This window comes from Telmatherina bonti, assembly GCF_933228915.1.
Source record: "Telmatherina bonti genome assembly, chromosome: 6".
NCBI lineage: Eukaryota > Metazoa > Chordata > Actinopteri > Atheriniformes > Telmatherinidae > Telmatherina > Telmatherina bonti.
Window position 1 is genome coordinate 40,979,441 of NC_136624.1, and position 14,497 is coordinate 40,993,937.

At 54.3% G+C, this 14,497-nt stretch overlaps 1 protein-coding gene across 1 annotated transcript in view; it reads left to right on the forward strand.

Annotated features, from left to right (window-relative positions):
* The window catches only part of LOC306757622 (rho GTPase-activating protein 39-like), a 38,469-nt gene that overhangs the window by 9,816 nt on the left and 14,156 nt on the right, over window positions 1-14,497 (forward strand). The window contains 3 exon segments of the mRNA XM_079242731.1: window positions 7,967-9,193; window positions 9,195-9,405; window positions 13,673-14,339. Coding sequence (XP_079098857.1) covers window positions 7,967-9,193; window positions 9,195-9,405; window positions 13,673-14,339 — 2,105 coding nt within the window.

Consider the following 14,497-nt stretch of genomic DNA (forward strand, 5'->3'; position numbering starts at 1 on the left):
TCCGCTCCTCACCCCGCTCCGCTCCTCACCCCGCTCCGCCTCACCCCGCGCCGCTCCTCACCCCGCGCCGCTCCTCACCCCGCTCCGCCTCACCCCGCGCCGCTCCTCACCCCGCTCCGCCTCACCCCGCGCCGCTCCTCACCCCGCGCCGCTCCTCACCCCGCTCCGCTCCTCACCCCGCGCCGCTCCTCACCCCGCTCCGCCTCACCCCGCTCCGCCTCACCCCGCGCCGCTCCTCACCCCGCTCCGCTCCTCACCCCGCTCCGCTCCTCACCCCGCGCCGCTCCTCACCCCGCTCCGCCTCACCCCGCGCCGCTCCTCACCCCGCGCCGCTCCTCACCCCGCGCCGCTCCTCACCCCGCGCCGCTCCTCACCCCGCGCCGCTCCGCACCCCGCGCCGCTCCTCACCCCGCGCCGCTCCTCACCCCGCGCCGCTCCTCACCCCGCTCCGCCTCACCCCGCGCCGCTCCTCACCCCGCGCCGCTCCTCACCCCGCGCCGCTCCTCACCCCGCGCCGCCTCACCCCGCGCCGCCTCACCCCGCGCCGCCTCACCCCGCGCCGCTCCTCACCCCGCGCCGCTCCTCACCCCGCGCCGCTCCTCACCCCGCGCCGCTCCTCACCCCGCGCCGCCTCACCCCGCGCCGCCTCACCCCGCGCCGCTCCTCACCCCGCGCCGCTCCTCACCCCGCGCCGCCTCACCCCGCGCCGCTCCTCACCCCGCTCCGCTCCTCACCCCGCGCCGCCTCACCCCGCGCCGCCTCACCCCGCGCCGCCTCACCCCGCGCCGCTCCTCACCCCGCTCCGCCTCACCCCGCGCCGCTCCTCACCCCGCGCCGCCTCACCCCGCGCCGCTCCTCACCCCGCGCCGCCTCACCCCGCGCCGCCTCACCCCGCGCCGCTCCTCACCCCGCGCCGCTCCTCACCCCGCTCCGCCTCACCCCGCGCCGCTCCTCACCCCGCTCCGCCTCACCCCGCGCCGCCTCACCCCGTGCCGCTCCTCACCCCGCGCCGCCTCACCCCGCTCCGCTCCTCACCCCGCGCCGCCTCACCCCGTGCCGCTCCTCACCCCGCGCCGCTCCTCACCCCGCGCCGCCTCACCCCGCTCCGCTCCTCACCCCGCGCCGCTCCTCACCCCGCTCCGCTCCTCACCCCGCTCCGCTCCTCACCCCGCGCCGCCTCACCCCGCTCCGCTCCTCACCCCGCGCCGCTCCTCACCCCGCTCCGCTCCTCACCCCGCTCCGCTCCTCACCCCGCGCCGCCTCACCCCGTGCCGCTCCTCACCCCGCGCCGCCTCACCCCGCTCCGCTCCTCACCCCGCGCCGCCTCACCCCGTGCCGCTCCTCACCCCGCGCCGCCTCACCCCGCTCCGCTCCTCACCCCGCGCCGCTCCTCACCCCGCTCCGCTCCTCACCCCGCGCCGCCTCACCCCGTGCCGCTCCTCACCCCGCGCCGCCTCACCCCGCTCCGCTCCTCACCCCGCGCCGCCTCACCCCGTGCCGCTCCTCACCCCGCGCCGCCTCACCCCGCTCCGCTCCTCACCCCGCGCCGCTCCTCACCCCGCGCCGCCTCACCCCGCTCCGCTCCTCACCCCGCTCCGCTCCTCACCCCGCTCCGCTCCTCACCCCGCGCCGCCTCACCCCGCTCCGCTCCTCACCCCGCTCCGCTCCTCACCCCGCTCCGCTCCTCACCCCGCGCCGCCTCACCCCGCTCCGCTCCTCACCCCGCTCCGCTCCTCACCCCGCGCCGCCTCACCCCGCTCCGCTCCTCACCCCGCTCCGCTCCTCACCCCGCGCCGCTCCTCACCCCGCGCCGCCTCACCCCGCTCCGCTCCTCACCCCGCTCCGCTCCTCACCCCGCTCCGCTCCTCACCCCGCGCCGCCTCACCCCGCTCCGCTCCTCACCCCGCTCCGCTCCTCACCCCGCTCCGCTCCTCACCCCGCGCCGCCTCACCCCGCTCCGCTCCTCACCCCGCGCCGCCTCACCCCGCTCCGCTCCTCACCCCGCTCCGCTCCTCACCCCGCGCCGCCTCACCCCGCTCCGCTCCTCACCCCGCTCCGCTCCTCACCCCGCTCCGCTCCTCACCCCGCGCCGCCTCACCCCGCTCCGCTCCTCACCCCGCGCCGCCTCACCCTGAAGTGTGACGTGGGCGGGCTGTATTTGGCCCGTTAAAACGCCGTTGGAGCAGAAGTGGAAGGTTGGTCTCTGCTTGTGTGCCGAGGATCAGCAGGAATAAAAAACAAGCTGGTGCTTGACAACACGGTGTAAGACGAGCCAGAAGTGACTCATGCTGGTTTGTCACACACTCCCCGAGGTGTGCCATTCATCATGAACTGGAACAAAAGCTTTAACCTGCCCCCCCCCCCCCCCCCCCCCCCCCTCAGCGGAGAGGAACGCCAAACCACTTTTCACCCTCTCATTTAGCCCTGGAATGATGCAGAACCGTGACATACGCCGGGTTGGCGGTCCTGGAGAAGTACCAGGATGTATGGCTGCAGGTGTGCATCAGCCCGATGGACGCTAAAGCACAACTAGTGTTGCTTTTTAATGAAGCAGAAGCCGACGTTCCCGTCTCACCACGGGGGGGGAGGGGGGGTTCTGTAGGAAATAAGGAGGCGTCTTACGAGAGAAATAAAGTTGTTAACGAGTCCCTGGTTGTGCAGACGTCTTTCATCAGTGGTTATGTTGTCTGCTGGTGGGGAGCTCAGCTTTATAGTCTTATATTTTTACAGAAGGAAAATTTCTGTTTTACGTCTTCAGAAAGAAGCAAATCTCCTTGTTGGCGTTGTGGTGCTTTGCTGTGGCTACAGCTGACTATCTGCTCCTCCTGTGGTTGCAAAGTTTCTGGTGAAGAAGTGGATTGCAGACCTGCAGCCTCTCTTGCTTTATTTCAGCCTAACCCTGAGCCCCCCCTTTCAGAGGTGCGAAGCAGCGATCAAGACCCGGCCATGTCTTTACTGCTGGCCGGTTTCTGAGCCGACCCGGCCCAACCCTGCCGGATCGGGTCAGCCACAGCTGCCAGACATCTCGGCTCAGAGCCGGGAGTGTCGGTTCAGCTGTTGCAGGACAGCTGGGTGTCTCCACGGCGCCTCAAACCCAACATGCTTTAAAGCGTAGAACAGATGTAAAGCTACAGCTTTGGAGAAGTGGGTCCATCTTTTCAGCTTCCTTCCTGGACGCAGATCTCCGCCGCCCCATTGGTCCATTGGTCTGTCGGACCTCATTTCCTCTTCCTGTCCAGCCAGCGTTAATAATAACTCCTTTTCAGACCCGGCGATTCGCAGGCGGCATAATTCCAGATTCTTATCCCCCCTGGTGAGAAGTGACTCATCTGGTGGGTTTTCCAGCAGGCGTTTCTCCAGGAAGAGGGAACGCCGTCCGTCCCGCTGACCAGGAACACATTCAGAGGTGTCCGTCGCTCTGGACGGCAGCTGCTCAGACTGATTGGAATTTGCTGACCGTTAAGTTGATTTAGATTCCACAGAAGCCAATCAGATTACACCGTTTGTTCCCAGAAGGCCTCTAACATCTCCCGTCGCGAACGTCTCACGTTGAGACCGCGTGTGTGGCGGCAGCGGTGTACATGTGATCCGATGGCCCGACAACACAGGAACGGGAAAGATCCGACTGTAAACAGGAAGCTTGGAGCAAGTTTGTTCACTCCCAGAGATACGGATCACGTCTTTCTAACCTGTGTGATAAATCGCCGTGACTAATCTCTTCCTGAAGCTCACACCTGACGGACGGCGGCGCCACAACTTTCCTCGCCGGGGCCTGCAGAGCGCTGCGTGAGCAGGAGGTTAAAGACGGCCTTTCTCTGTCCCTCTCGTTGCTGCCATAGAGGGAGGCGTCTCCGTGGCGATGGCATTGTGTGACCCCCCCCCCCCCCCCCCCCCCCCCCCAAGGAATTCCACCCGCTGCCGGATTCTCATCTCACGTTGAGTTTGTGGAGTAATGAGATTACAGGACTTAAACAGATTTTAGATCCAGCCGCACACGTGACGTTCTGAACGTCCTGCTGACGTCCAGCATGCTGACCCGGCTGCGGGGGGGGTGAACCTGCCTGCCGGGGGCAACAGCATTCAGTCCGTAAGGGGACGGCTCGTCTCGCTGAACCATCTGTTCATACCATCGAATGATGGAGGTTTACTCTGGTTTCTATTCATTCCTCAGAAATGAGAAATAATCAGAATATAGAAATGAAAAGGAGCAAAAAGAAGAAAAATCTGCAACGTTTTACATCATAATTTATCCAAAACGCAAAGTGAGAATAAAAAGATTGATCATTTTCTTTAAACCGCTGAACATGGCGTCACACGGTTGGTCCACCATGTGCATCGGCGTACGACTAAACACGTTCATTTACCTGTAATTATAACAGTAACATGTCTATAAATATATATATATATATATATATATATATATATATATAATATAAAAATTGTTGCCATGGTGATGACTGCGACGCTTTTCCGTTTCTTCTTTTTTACTGAAGATGTAAATGTTGTTTTATGGCTTTTTAACCTGATGAAGTTAAAAAGGCTTCAAAGTTTCTCATTTTGAAGAGAAATCTGTCTTTAAGCTCTTTATTTGCCCAGAAGTTGTTCCCTAAATGCGTCGTGTGAACCCCGCATGCAGCGTTTCCTGTTTGTTTGCACCGCAGAGCGTCCGTCCCTCCAGGACGCCGTCATTCAGGAAGCGGCGGTCGCTGCTCGGTCAGGGTCACTCCTCCGGTCAGCCACATGGAAAACTCTTCCTGTTCTGCATGTCAGCCGCCACATCCGCCGTGGAATGCTTTTACCTGCAGAATCCAGGTGATGCTTCACGCGGGAGACCTCTCCTGTCCGACGAGGTCAGAACGGCGGTTCCACACCTCCAAGCCAAACCCCGCCCACCCACACAAGCCCATCGTCACGCGTCCGCCTCTGTGTGTTAACTAGGCAGTAAACCGTGGGGGGGTCGGCACATCAGAGGCCGGGGGAGCGAGTCCAGGTGGACCCAGCTGTTGCCTGCAGATGAGTGTGTGGAAACGGCTGAGCTGTGGGGGGGCTCAGCTGAGAGGACCAGAGGAAGTTTGCAGTTGGAACGAGGGACCTCAGGGGGATTGTTGCCGCATTGTTCCAGGGAGGTGGAGGGGGGTCACTCCGCCTCCTCTCCCCTCCCTCTTCCTGCCGCTACAAACCACTCCACTCAGAGAAACAGAAGGTTTTCGTCCCGGTGCTGGTCTGTCTGCTTCCCGGGAGGCGGTGAAGGTAAGGCGGCCTGTTTCACATGCGTATCAGGCCGGACGCCATCTGTGTCCGAGCATCTGACTGGTGTCGTTCCAGCTTTAGACACAGAAGTTGGGTTAAGAGGCAAGTTTTGGCTCCGTTAGGGAACTAGATTGCAGAGGGAGGTTAAAAAGCGGCAGCAAAGAAACCAGATTGTTTCCATCGCAGAGATTAGCGGCGAGCTGCTCGACCAGGACGAGGAGGAAAACCTTTCTGGACACGAGCGAGGGACTTCTGACTTCTGCGGTAGTCATAGATCCAGGTGGTTGTGGAGGTATCCACCTGGAATTTATGGAGCTTCTCACATAACAAAGCAGGCTGAATGGTATTAAAAGCACTGAGAAATGAAAGAACATGACCCTCAGAGTGCTGCCTGAATGGTCCAGATGAGAGTGTGCTCTCTGGAGCAGGTATATGATGGCATCTTCAACCCCAAGTCCATTACGATATGCAAACTGGAATGGGTCCTGAAAGGTGTTTACTTGCTTGTTGAGGTGAGCCAGTAAGAGTCTCTCCAGGACTTTCAGGATGTGAGATGTCAGGACAACTGGTCTGTAGTCACTTGGTTCAGCTGGTTGTGTTTTTTTAGGCACTGGAACAAGGCAGGAGGTTTTCCACAGCACTGGGACTCTATTTTGTCTCAGACTGGTGTTGAAAAGGTGCTGGAGAATCGGACATAGTTGTTCTGAGCAGGTCTTGAGAACTCTGGGACTGACACCATCTGGACCTGCAGCCTTGTTCTGGTTCAGTTTCTCAAGTTGCTTCTTAACCTGATTGCAGGAGACAAACAAGGTGGAGGTCTCAGGATGTCCTGATGTGGAGGGAGATGAAGCTGTGTTCTGGTCCATGACTGAGCTGCAGGGTGACAGATTGGAGGCGTGACAGGAAAGCAGTGGGCTTATGGAGGGTGTGTGGTCTGTTGGGCTGGAGGTAGGGGGTGAACTGAACCTGTTGAAGAATATGTTCAGCTCATTAGCTCTGTCCAGACCTCCATCAGGCTGGTCCCCCTTTAACTTGAAGCCGGTGATCTTCTTCATTCCAGACCACACATCCCTCAGGTTATTCTGCTGGAGCTGACTTTCTAACTTCTTCCTGTAGTCCTCCTTGCACTTCTTAGTTTGTGTTTTAAGTTGTTTTTGTGTTGCCCTCAATAACTCCCTGTCTCCATCCCTGAAGGCTTTCTTTTTGATGTTCAGCAGCTTTTTCAGGTCACTGGTGATCCAGGGTTTGTTATTGGGGAAGCACCTCACTGTTCTTGTTGGGACGATGCTGTCCACACAGAAGTTTATGTAATCTGTCACACACTCAGTCATGGCGTTGATGTCGTCTCCATGAGGTTCACAGAGGACGTTCCAGTCTGTAGCCTCAAAGCCTCCTCTAAGAGCATCTTCAGCTTCAGCAGACCAGATTTTGATAGTCTTTGTGATGACTGGTTGCTGCTGAACGATGGGCTTGTAGGTGGAGGTGAGAAGAACCAGATTATGGTCAGATCTTCCTAAAGGAGGCAGGGCAGAACAACTGGATCCATTATTCATATTTGCATAAAATAAGTCCAACATCTTATTTTCTCTGGTGGAGCAGCTGACAAACTGCTGGAATGTTGGTAGAGTTGCAGAGAGGGAGACGTTGTTGAAGTCTCCGGAGATCGCCATGAATGAGTTTGGATGCTGTGTTTGTAGCCGAGCAACGACGGAGCTGATGACGTCACAGGCTGTGTCTGGTGCGGTACCAGGTATTATATAAACCGCTACCAGAATAACACAGGTAAACTCTCTGGGTAAATAATATGGACGGAAGCTCACAGCTAACAGTTCCATGTCCCTTGTGCATATCTTCTCCTTGACAGTAACATGTCCAGGATGACACCAACGCTGGTTAACCAGCACTGCAATTCCACCACCCTTTAGCTTTCCGCTGTGTTGTCTACTGCGGTCTGCACGGACCGTTTTAAAGCCCGGTACAGACACATTACAGTCAGGGATGTGTTCATGCAGCCATGTCTCGGTGAAGCACATAATACTGCACTCTCTGTATTCTTTCTGACACCTTGTTAGCATCTCCAGCTCGTCCATTTTGTTAGCTTTAATCAGCTTTAATTTGTTAGCTTTTGTTAGTTTAATCAGTTGATCCTGATTGTAAACAAGTCTTTCGTTGCCATGGGGACTCATCATAACAAGCCGTGAAAGAACGAAAATATGCAGAAAAATCCTCCTTGCAGCACACCCTCCGAACCGGCATGAAATCTTAAGAAAAACAGACCTAATTTGAGATAATATTAATGTGAGAAGACTTTGTACTTTAAAAAAAAGTCAACATAGCAAGTCAGAGCTACTACAGTTTGCTGCCAACAGACGACGCAATCTGGAATGGACGTAGTTGACTTTAGCTGTTCGATTATGTTTCTGCTTTTTGGCTTTGACTGAAGTTGGGTCTAATTCTGCTTTTTGGCTTTGACTGAAGTTGGGTCTAATTCTGCTTTTTGGCTTTGACTGAAGTTGGGTCTAATTCTGCTTTTTGGCTTTGACTGAAGTTGGGTCTAATTCTGCTTTTTGGCTTTGACTGAAGTTGGGTCTAATTCTGCTTTTTGGCTTTGACTGAAGTTGGGTCTAATTCTGCTTTTTGGCTTTGACTGAAGTTGGGTCTAATTCTGCTTTTTGGCTTTGACTGAAGTTGGGTCTAATTCTGCTTTTGTTTTTAGGGATTCTTCTCAAAGATGGCAGCCAGCACCGGGCTCTAAGGCAGCCATGTTGGTGAAGGTGAACAGCATGAGCCGCAACCAGCCGAACCCAGCGTTGCAGCAGCACCTCCAGCACAGTGCACATGGCAAAGCCAACACTTTTACCCTGCACCCCCCCTGCAACAAGGCCCAAGCGGGACATCTGAGCTCCAACCAGGGATATAAAACAGCCCCTTGTGGAAAGATGGCCGGGGACACGTGTCAGGCCCAGCACATGCAAAAAGCCAGCAACGGCAGCTTTTGTCTGGCCACATCAGACAGTAGCCATCCCAGTCCTGTTCTTCGCAGGTCTCAGACCAGCACTCCCCGACCCGTCTCCCCACAGTATGGCTGCACTGTCCCCATATATGATGAGCCAGTTTCAGACTGTCCTATCTATGATGAACCCCCCACAGACATGGAAGTAGAGGGGGCACACCTTCACCATGGACAACCTCTGTCTTGTTTGACACCCTCTCACAGTCTCCAGAAGCCCAGACACCTTCAGCATCCTGGTTCTTCTCACTCCGTGTCCAGACACAGGAGGAATCCTTCTGCGTCTGACTACAGCCCAGCTGGTCTGGAGTGCATCAAACACATGGTCAACGTGGACCCTAAACAGGGACTCCAGTCCAGCTCTCCAGTGCCCACACGTGCCCCTTCGCCTTCCTCCAGACAGGAGTCTGTCCTGACCCAACCACAGCCTCATCCCCAGGCCCAAACCCACTCCTCGCAACAGGCTCGAGGCCAGCTGAGGGACAGGGAGCAAACGCCTCAAGGCCCAAGTTCCCTCGACAAAAAACAAAACTGGCGGGTCCTCGAAGCCACAGTACAGCGAGCCATGGATGCACGACACAGTAGACAGAGCAGCCAGGCCTCCCAGGACTTCGCTTCATCCACCCCGCAGGCCGCGGCAAACTATCAAGACTCCGGTTACTCCACCGGCCCCTCCCCGAGTCTGAGACGAAAGAGCAGGAGGAGGGTAGGAGCCGGTGGGGGCCCAGGAGGCAGGCCGGGGTCGGTGGGCAGCAGCGGCGAGCTGTGCGCCCTAAATGAGAGGCTCATGGCAGAGATGAGGGAGGTGGTGAGTCGCTCCAACACCATGAGGGAGGTGAGAGCGGGGCTGGAGCAGGAACTGGGGGAGAGGATTGTCGTCCCTCGGACACGATCCCCCGCAGACTCACTCAGGTGGTATGGAGGGGGGGGGGGGGGCGTCTGCTGGAAGGTGCCCATCCCGAGAGGACATCCCTGCTGCTTCCCGGTCTTTAAAGGGGTCGGGTAACTATGGCAACCCTGCCCCAACCGCTCCGGAGATGCCTGGAAGGCAGAAAAGGACCTATGAAAAGGTGGACACCTTGGAGATGAGCATGACTAGCCAGGCCAGCCTGTCATCTCCAGAGACTCCAGGACCCCCTTCCCAGGTAACCTCATAGTAACCATAGCAACCAGTTGTCTGATCTTGGATCCTTGTTTTCAGATCTGCCTGAGCAGGTAAGAATTGCTGTCGTCCTGAAATAAAGCATGTCTGGTCGTCGGAGTCACAGCGGACCGATTGGCCACGTTTACAGGAGAGTTTTAACTCCTAATAAAAGTTCATCTTCCTTAAAGAGATGAAAAATCACCACGTAAACACCCACCGAATGAAAATCACAGACTTCAGGGCTGGTTTATTCCTGTTTTAAATCCCAACTGATGAATTCCTCCGTCTCGTAAACGTGATTCTGGTCATCCTGCCGTTACCTCGTGACGCGGTCGCCTGCCTCCGTCTCCTCCTCAGCTGCTGGAAACGGTGAAGCAGCATCAATGGTTTTTATGTGGCTTTCCAACATTTTTCCATGTTTTCTATGTTGTAGCCAAAAAGACGAGAAGCGGGATGCAGAGTTTGTTTCCGGTCGGTCCATCACATCTGCCTGTCCAATCAGAAGCCTTCCCAACCCCCCCGATCGACAGTCCAGGCGAATAAACGTGTTTTCCACGTAAACATATATTCGGAATTACTGCTGCCATGGAAACGCAAGGGAGAATACTTTAATTTTGAATTCCAAACTGGAAAAACTCGATGTAAACGTTGCCGTCTTTTTTTATTTGGTCAAATTAGATTTAGTTTATAAAAGGCTAAATCCAATCAGCTCTACTGATATGGTTGTTTGTCAACAATGCAGGAAGGCAGCAATGTGCAGGATTTCTGCCAAAGCTGCGCATGATGCCGGACTTCTCGAAGCACGCAGATCTGTTATGTCTGATCTCCTCTTGCATCAGAACAACCCCCAGAGGTTTCCACCCCGAGGGGGGTCGCTGCTCAGTGGGAAGAGAAAAGGCTGAGGCGTATCCGATCACGGTATCATTTGGACATTTTGTCCACATGGAAAAACTTTCTAAACCAGATCCCAAAGTGAAGAAAGTGGGAAATATATGAGAATTTGCCTTACAGCAGTGTTATTAAACATATAACCTCATTAATCCATCCCAGGTAGTGTTTGAGCTCAGTTCTGGTCCTGTGTGGTTCAGTCGGGTCAGAGAGCTGGCAAAGCTGCAGCAGCGCTCATGGAAGCGACTTTGGACCAAAATCCAGATGATCAGAAAAGATTTTTCATTGAATAATGATCCAAACTGCATTTTTATTTTCTTCTTCAAGACTGCTCGTCATCTAACGTCATGAAAATGATGTTTTCCATGAAAAACCTTCTAAACAGGCACCGGATTAAAGAGTCACAAGAAAAATGAAATTGCATTAGTAGCAGTGCGTTTTCATGCTGCGTTTTTCACTTCAGTGTGGCTGCCAACATTTGTTTTATAAACTGTCATGGGAGATGTATTTATCATGTTCCAAGCGGTTTATATTCTGTTCTGAAAGCGCAGCAGCAGCGCAGGATCTTGCATCAATGCAGACATGCACAGCGCCCTCTAGCGCACAGGATGGGAAGTGCTGTCGGAAGCGACACGGACATGACGTCGCTCTCCTGCGCCGCTTGGGATTTCCAACATTGAAAACAAAACAGCATTGTGTTTTTTAGTTTTGCTTTTAGTTGGCATAAAAACAGCAAGGTTGAAGAGGACAATGAAATTGCATTTTGGATCATTTATTCGTTTAATTTCTGATTAAAAATGTTGTTATTCTGAAAAGGGAAAGCATTTCTGTTCATCCTTTTGAAACTGGATGATGCCACAGAATCGCTTCCATCAGTGCTAAACTGGGATGTTTCATTAATAAAACATGTCTGGGAAATGCAACACACCATATTATTAGAAAAACCTTTATGGGAGAAGAGGAGCAGGCTCAGCCAGAAGGCATCTCCATGGAGAGAGGCTAATGAAACTGGCTGGGAACCTGTGTTAGTGGATTCTCAGCCTCCGTAATGATGAACACTAACACCTCTGACTGGTGGGGATTGCAAACATTTTCAGTATTTTATCAGGATTTCTGTCACATTGGTGTAAAAACGACTGCATGCCGTTACGACAGATGGATCTTCATTAATGTTGCGTATGAAAGGAGTTGAATGTTCCCGACATTAGACGTGGATCAGGCGGAGCATCGCTAACTGGAATGGCTGCAGTCCCAGCAGGAGCTGTCATCCTCTTACCACCATCCATCTGCCCTGCACGGCAGGCACCGTCTTCTCATATGCCAGCTCTGCGCTGGGGCAGCAGGGTCCATGCCAGACCAGAGGGACTCAGGACATGGCTTCCCTCAGTCAGGAAGGAAAACCACTGCGGCCCATATGGCCCAGTTTGGCAGAGTTTATAAGAAGCAGAAGGGAGTCAGGCTGGTACCGAGGCTTACCGATACCACTGTGGAGTATTAGGAAACAGCTAGAAGTGCAGAGCAGGCCTCTAAATCTGTACTGGAATGTTGTCAGGGCTGCCACACTGCATGGCCCTGAAGCTCTATAACCTGTTTTATGAAGACCGTTCTTTAATTCTGGCTCTTCTTTTAGTTGAGACGTTTCAGAATCTACAGTCGTGCTGCATCTGAAAGCGATCTGTCAGGAAGCGGATCTGATACTCGTCTCAAGACCGAAAGATAATTCCACATTCAACCATAAGCTCTGACTCCACCCGGATCGGGAAACGCAATCTTAAATCCCATTTGTCTGGCAGCCATGGCCCCATGTCACCCAGAGGCTCATTAGGAACACGCATCAGCACATTTTTTGTTCCAGCAATAAAACACGGCTTTGTTGTTTCTGGCTGTTTGCACATCATGGTGCTGCTTTCTCTGTTGGGGGGGGTCGGGAGCTCCTTGCAACACAGAAACTTCACTGCAAGGATCACAAGCAGCTTTTCTGTGGAGCCCTGTTCTGGTTATTGCGGGGGGGGAGGCTGGCATGGGCTTGGGGGAGACTGAGGGGAGGGATGGGTTCGGTCCAGGCAGGTCCTCTATGTGCCTTTATGCCCCACAGACATCATGAATACATAGACGCCTCATTGAGCGCTGGAGAGTGAACCGCCACATTGGATGGGTCTCCACCATATTGGATGGGTCACCACCATATTGGATGGGTCACCACCATATTGGATGGGTCTCCACCACATTGGATGGGTCTCCACCACATTGGATGGGTCTCCACCACATTGGATGGGTCTCCACCACATTGGATGGGTCTCCACCACATTGGATGGGTCTCCACCATATTGGATGGGTCTCCACCACATTGGATGGGTCTCCACCACATTGGATGGGTCTCCACCACATTGGATGGGTCTCCACCATATTGGATGGGTCTCCACCACATTGGATGGGTCTCCACCATATTGGATGGGTCTCCACCATATTGGATGGGTCTCCACCACATTGGATGGGTCTCTGCTTTAGAGTCTTACTGCAAAGTCAACGCACTTTCCCCACATAACTGTTTTCTGTGGAACAACACGTATATATTATTGCATATGTATCCATACAATACTTTATGTTCAGACTTTGTACAACTGTATCTCTATATTGATAAATTCATAAATGTAAATAAAAGAGTTAACCGTAGTCAAGAGAAAGCAGCAACTATTCCCGTATTTTGTTCAGCATACAGCTGCAATAACCGGCGAAATATTGAAAGCAGATCGTGTGGAATTACATTTCACAAGTTTGATTAATAATTTATTTGACCAGATAAAAATAGATAAATCCAAATTCATCAATAAACAAATATGTTAATATCAAATTCATTTCTACATTTATTTATATTGCAGCTACCATATATGTCTTAGTTAAATAGTATTCTAAAAATATTTTAGCATAAAAGCATGTTGATTTTACAGTGATCTGTATCATAACAATATCTCTGCTCTTTGTAACAAACCAAACTGTGAGATATCAGGAAAAAATTGGTGAAGTTATTATTGTGGTTGGACCTACACCTTACAAATAAATGCATTGGAGGCGCATGGAGACCCATCCAAGATGGCGGCGCGATGAAACGTCAGCTCGTATAGGCAGCGGCATCTACCTGTATATGTCTATGACCTGCTGTACGTGCCGCTATGTGCCTGCTCTGAGTCCGTTATGTACCGGCTATATGTCCGCTGACTCCTCAGGAGAACGTTCAGGTGAATTTGTGTGATTTGTTGTTTTATGGCTTTGGGGAATGAAAGGCAAAACCCTGCTCTGGTTTTCTGCAGCTGTCTTCTGTGTCCTCTAACGCTGTCCTCCGTCTTTGTCTGTTTCACGTCCCCCTCTTTGTCCTCCTGCAGACGGGAACCTTGGAGCTTCAGGCCCAGCTGGAGAGCAGGAAGAAAGGTATGTTGGATGGACGAACTGCCTCGCTGGGGCCTCATCGCCCTGCCGGCCATGACAGCAGAGAGGGAGCCAACGGGGCAGGAGGAAGAGGAGGAGGATCTGCCTACCAGCTCTCCTATGCCACTCTACGCCAGCCCCCCCCTCCTGACATGGGCATGGAGGACTGGGCCAGCAAACACCTCAACATGCACACGCAAGGTCTGTTTCGGCGCCGCGTGTCCATCGCCAACATGCTGTCCTGGAACCGCGGATCCATCAAAAAGCCCATGCTGGTCACCAGCAACCGCGCCGTCAGAAAGGAGGCCTGCGAGATGTTCAAGCTGGTGCAGGCCTACATGGGAGACCGACCTTCACGGCTCGACCGCCGCCACTGCGCCCTGCTCATTGTGACTAAGTGCTGGGACATGCCGGGGCTGCGGGACGAGCTGTACGTGCAGCTGGTGAGGCAGACCACCGGCAACGCCAGCCCCAGAAGCTTGGCGGCAGGTTGGGAGTTGATGGCTGTCAGTTTGGCCTTCTTCGCCCCCTCTCCCAAGTTTCGCTGCTACTTGGAGGGCTACATCCAGAGACATACAGAAACCACCAGCGACAAGAAATGTGAGTCTGAGACTGAGCTGCAGGGTGGGTCACCTTTCTTCCTTCTGCACCTCCCTCTCGTCTCAAACTGTGTGCTTGTGTTGGCGCTCTTCCTGTGGAAATCCGTTGCATGATGTGGTCAATAACAGATGAACAAGTGACCACTGGTCTCGTTTGACCAGCAGAAATTTGACCTTTTGTTG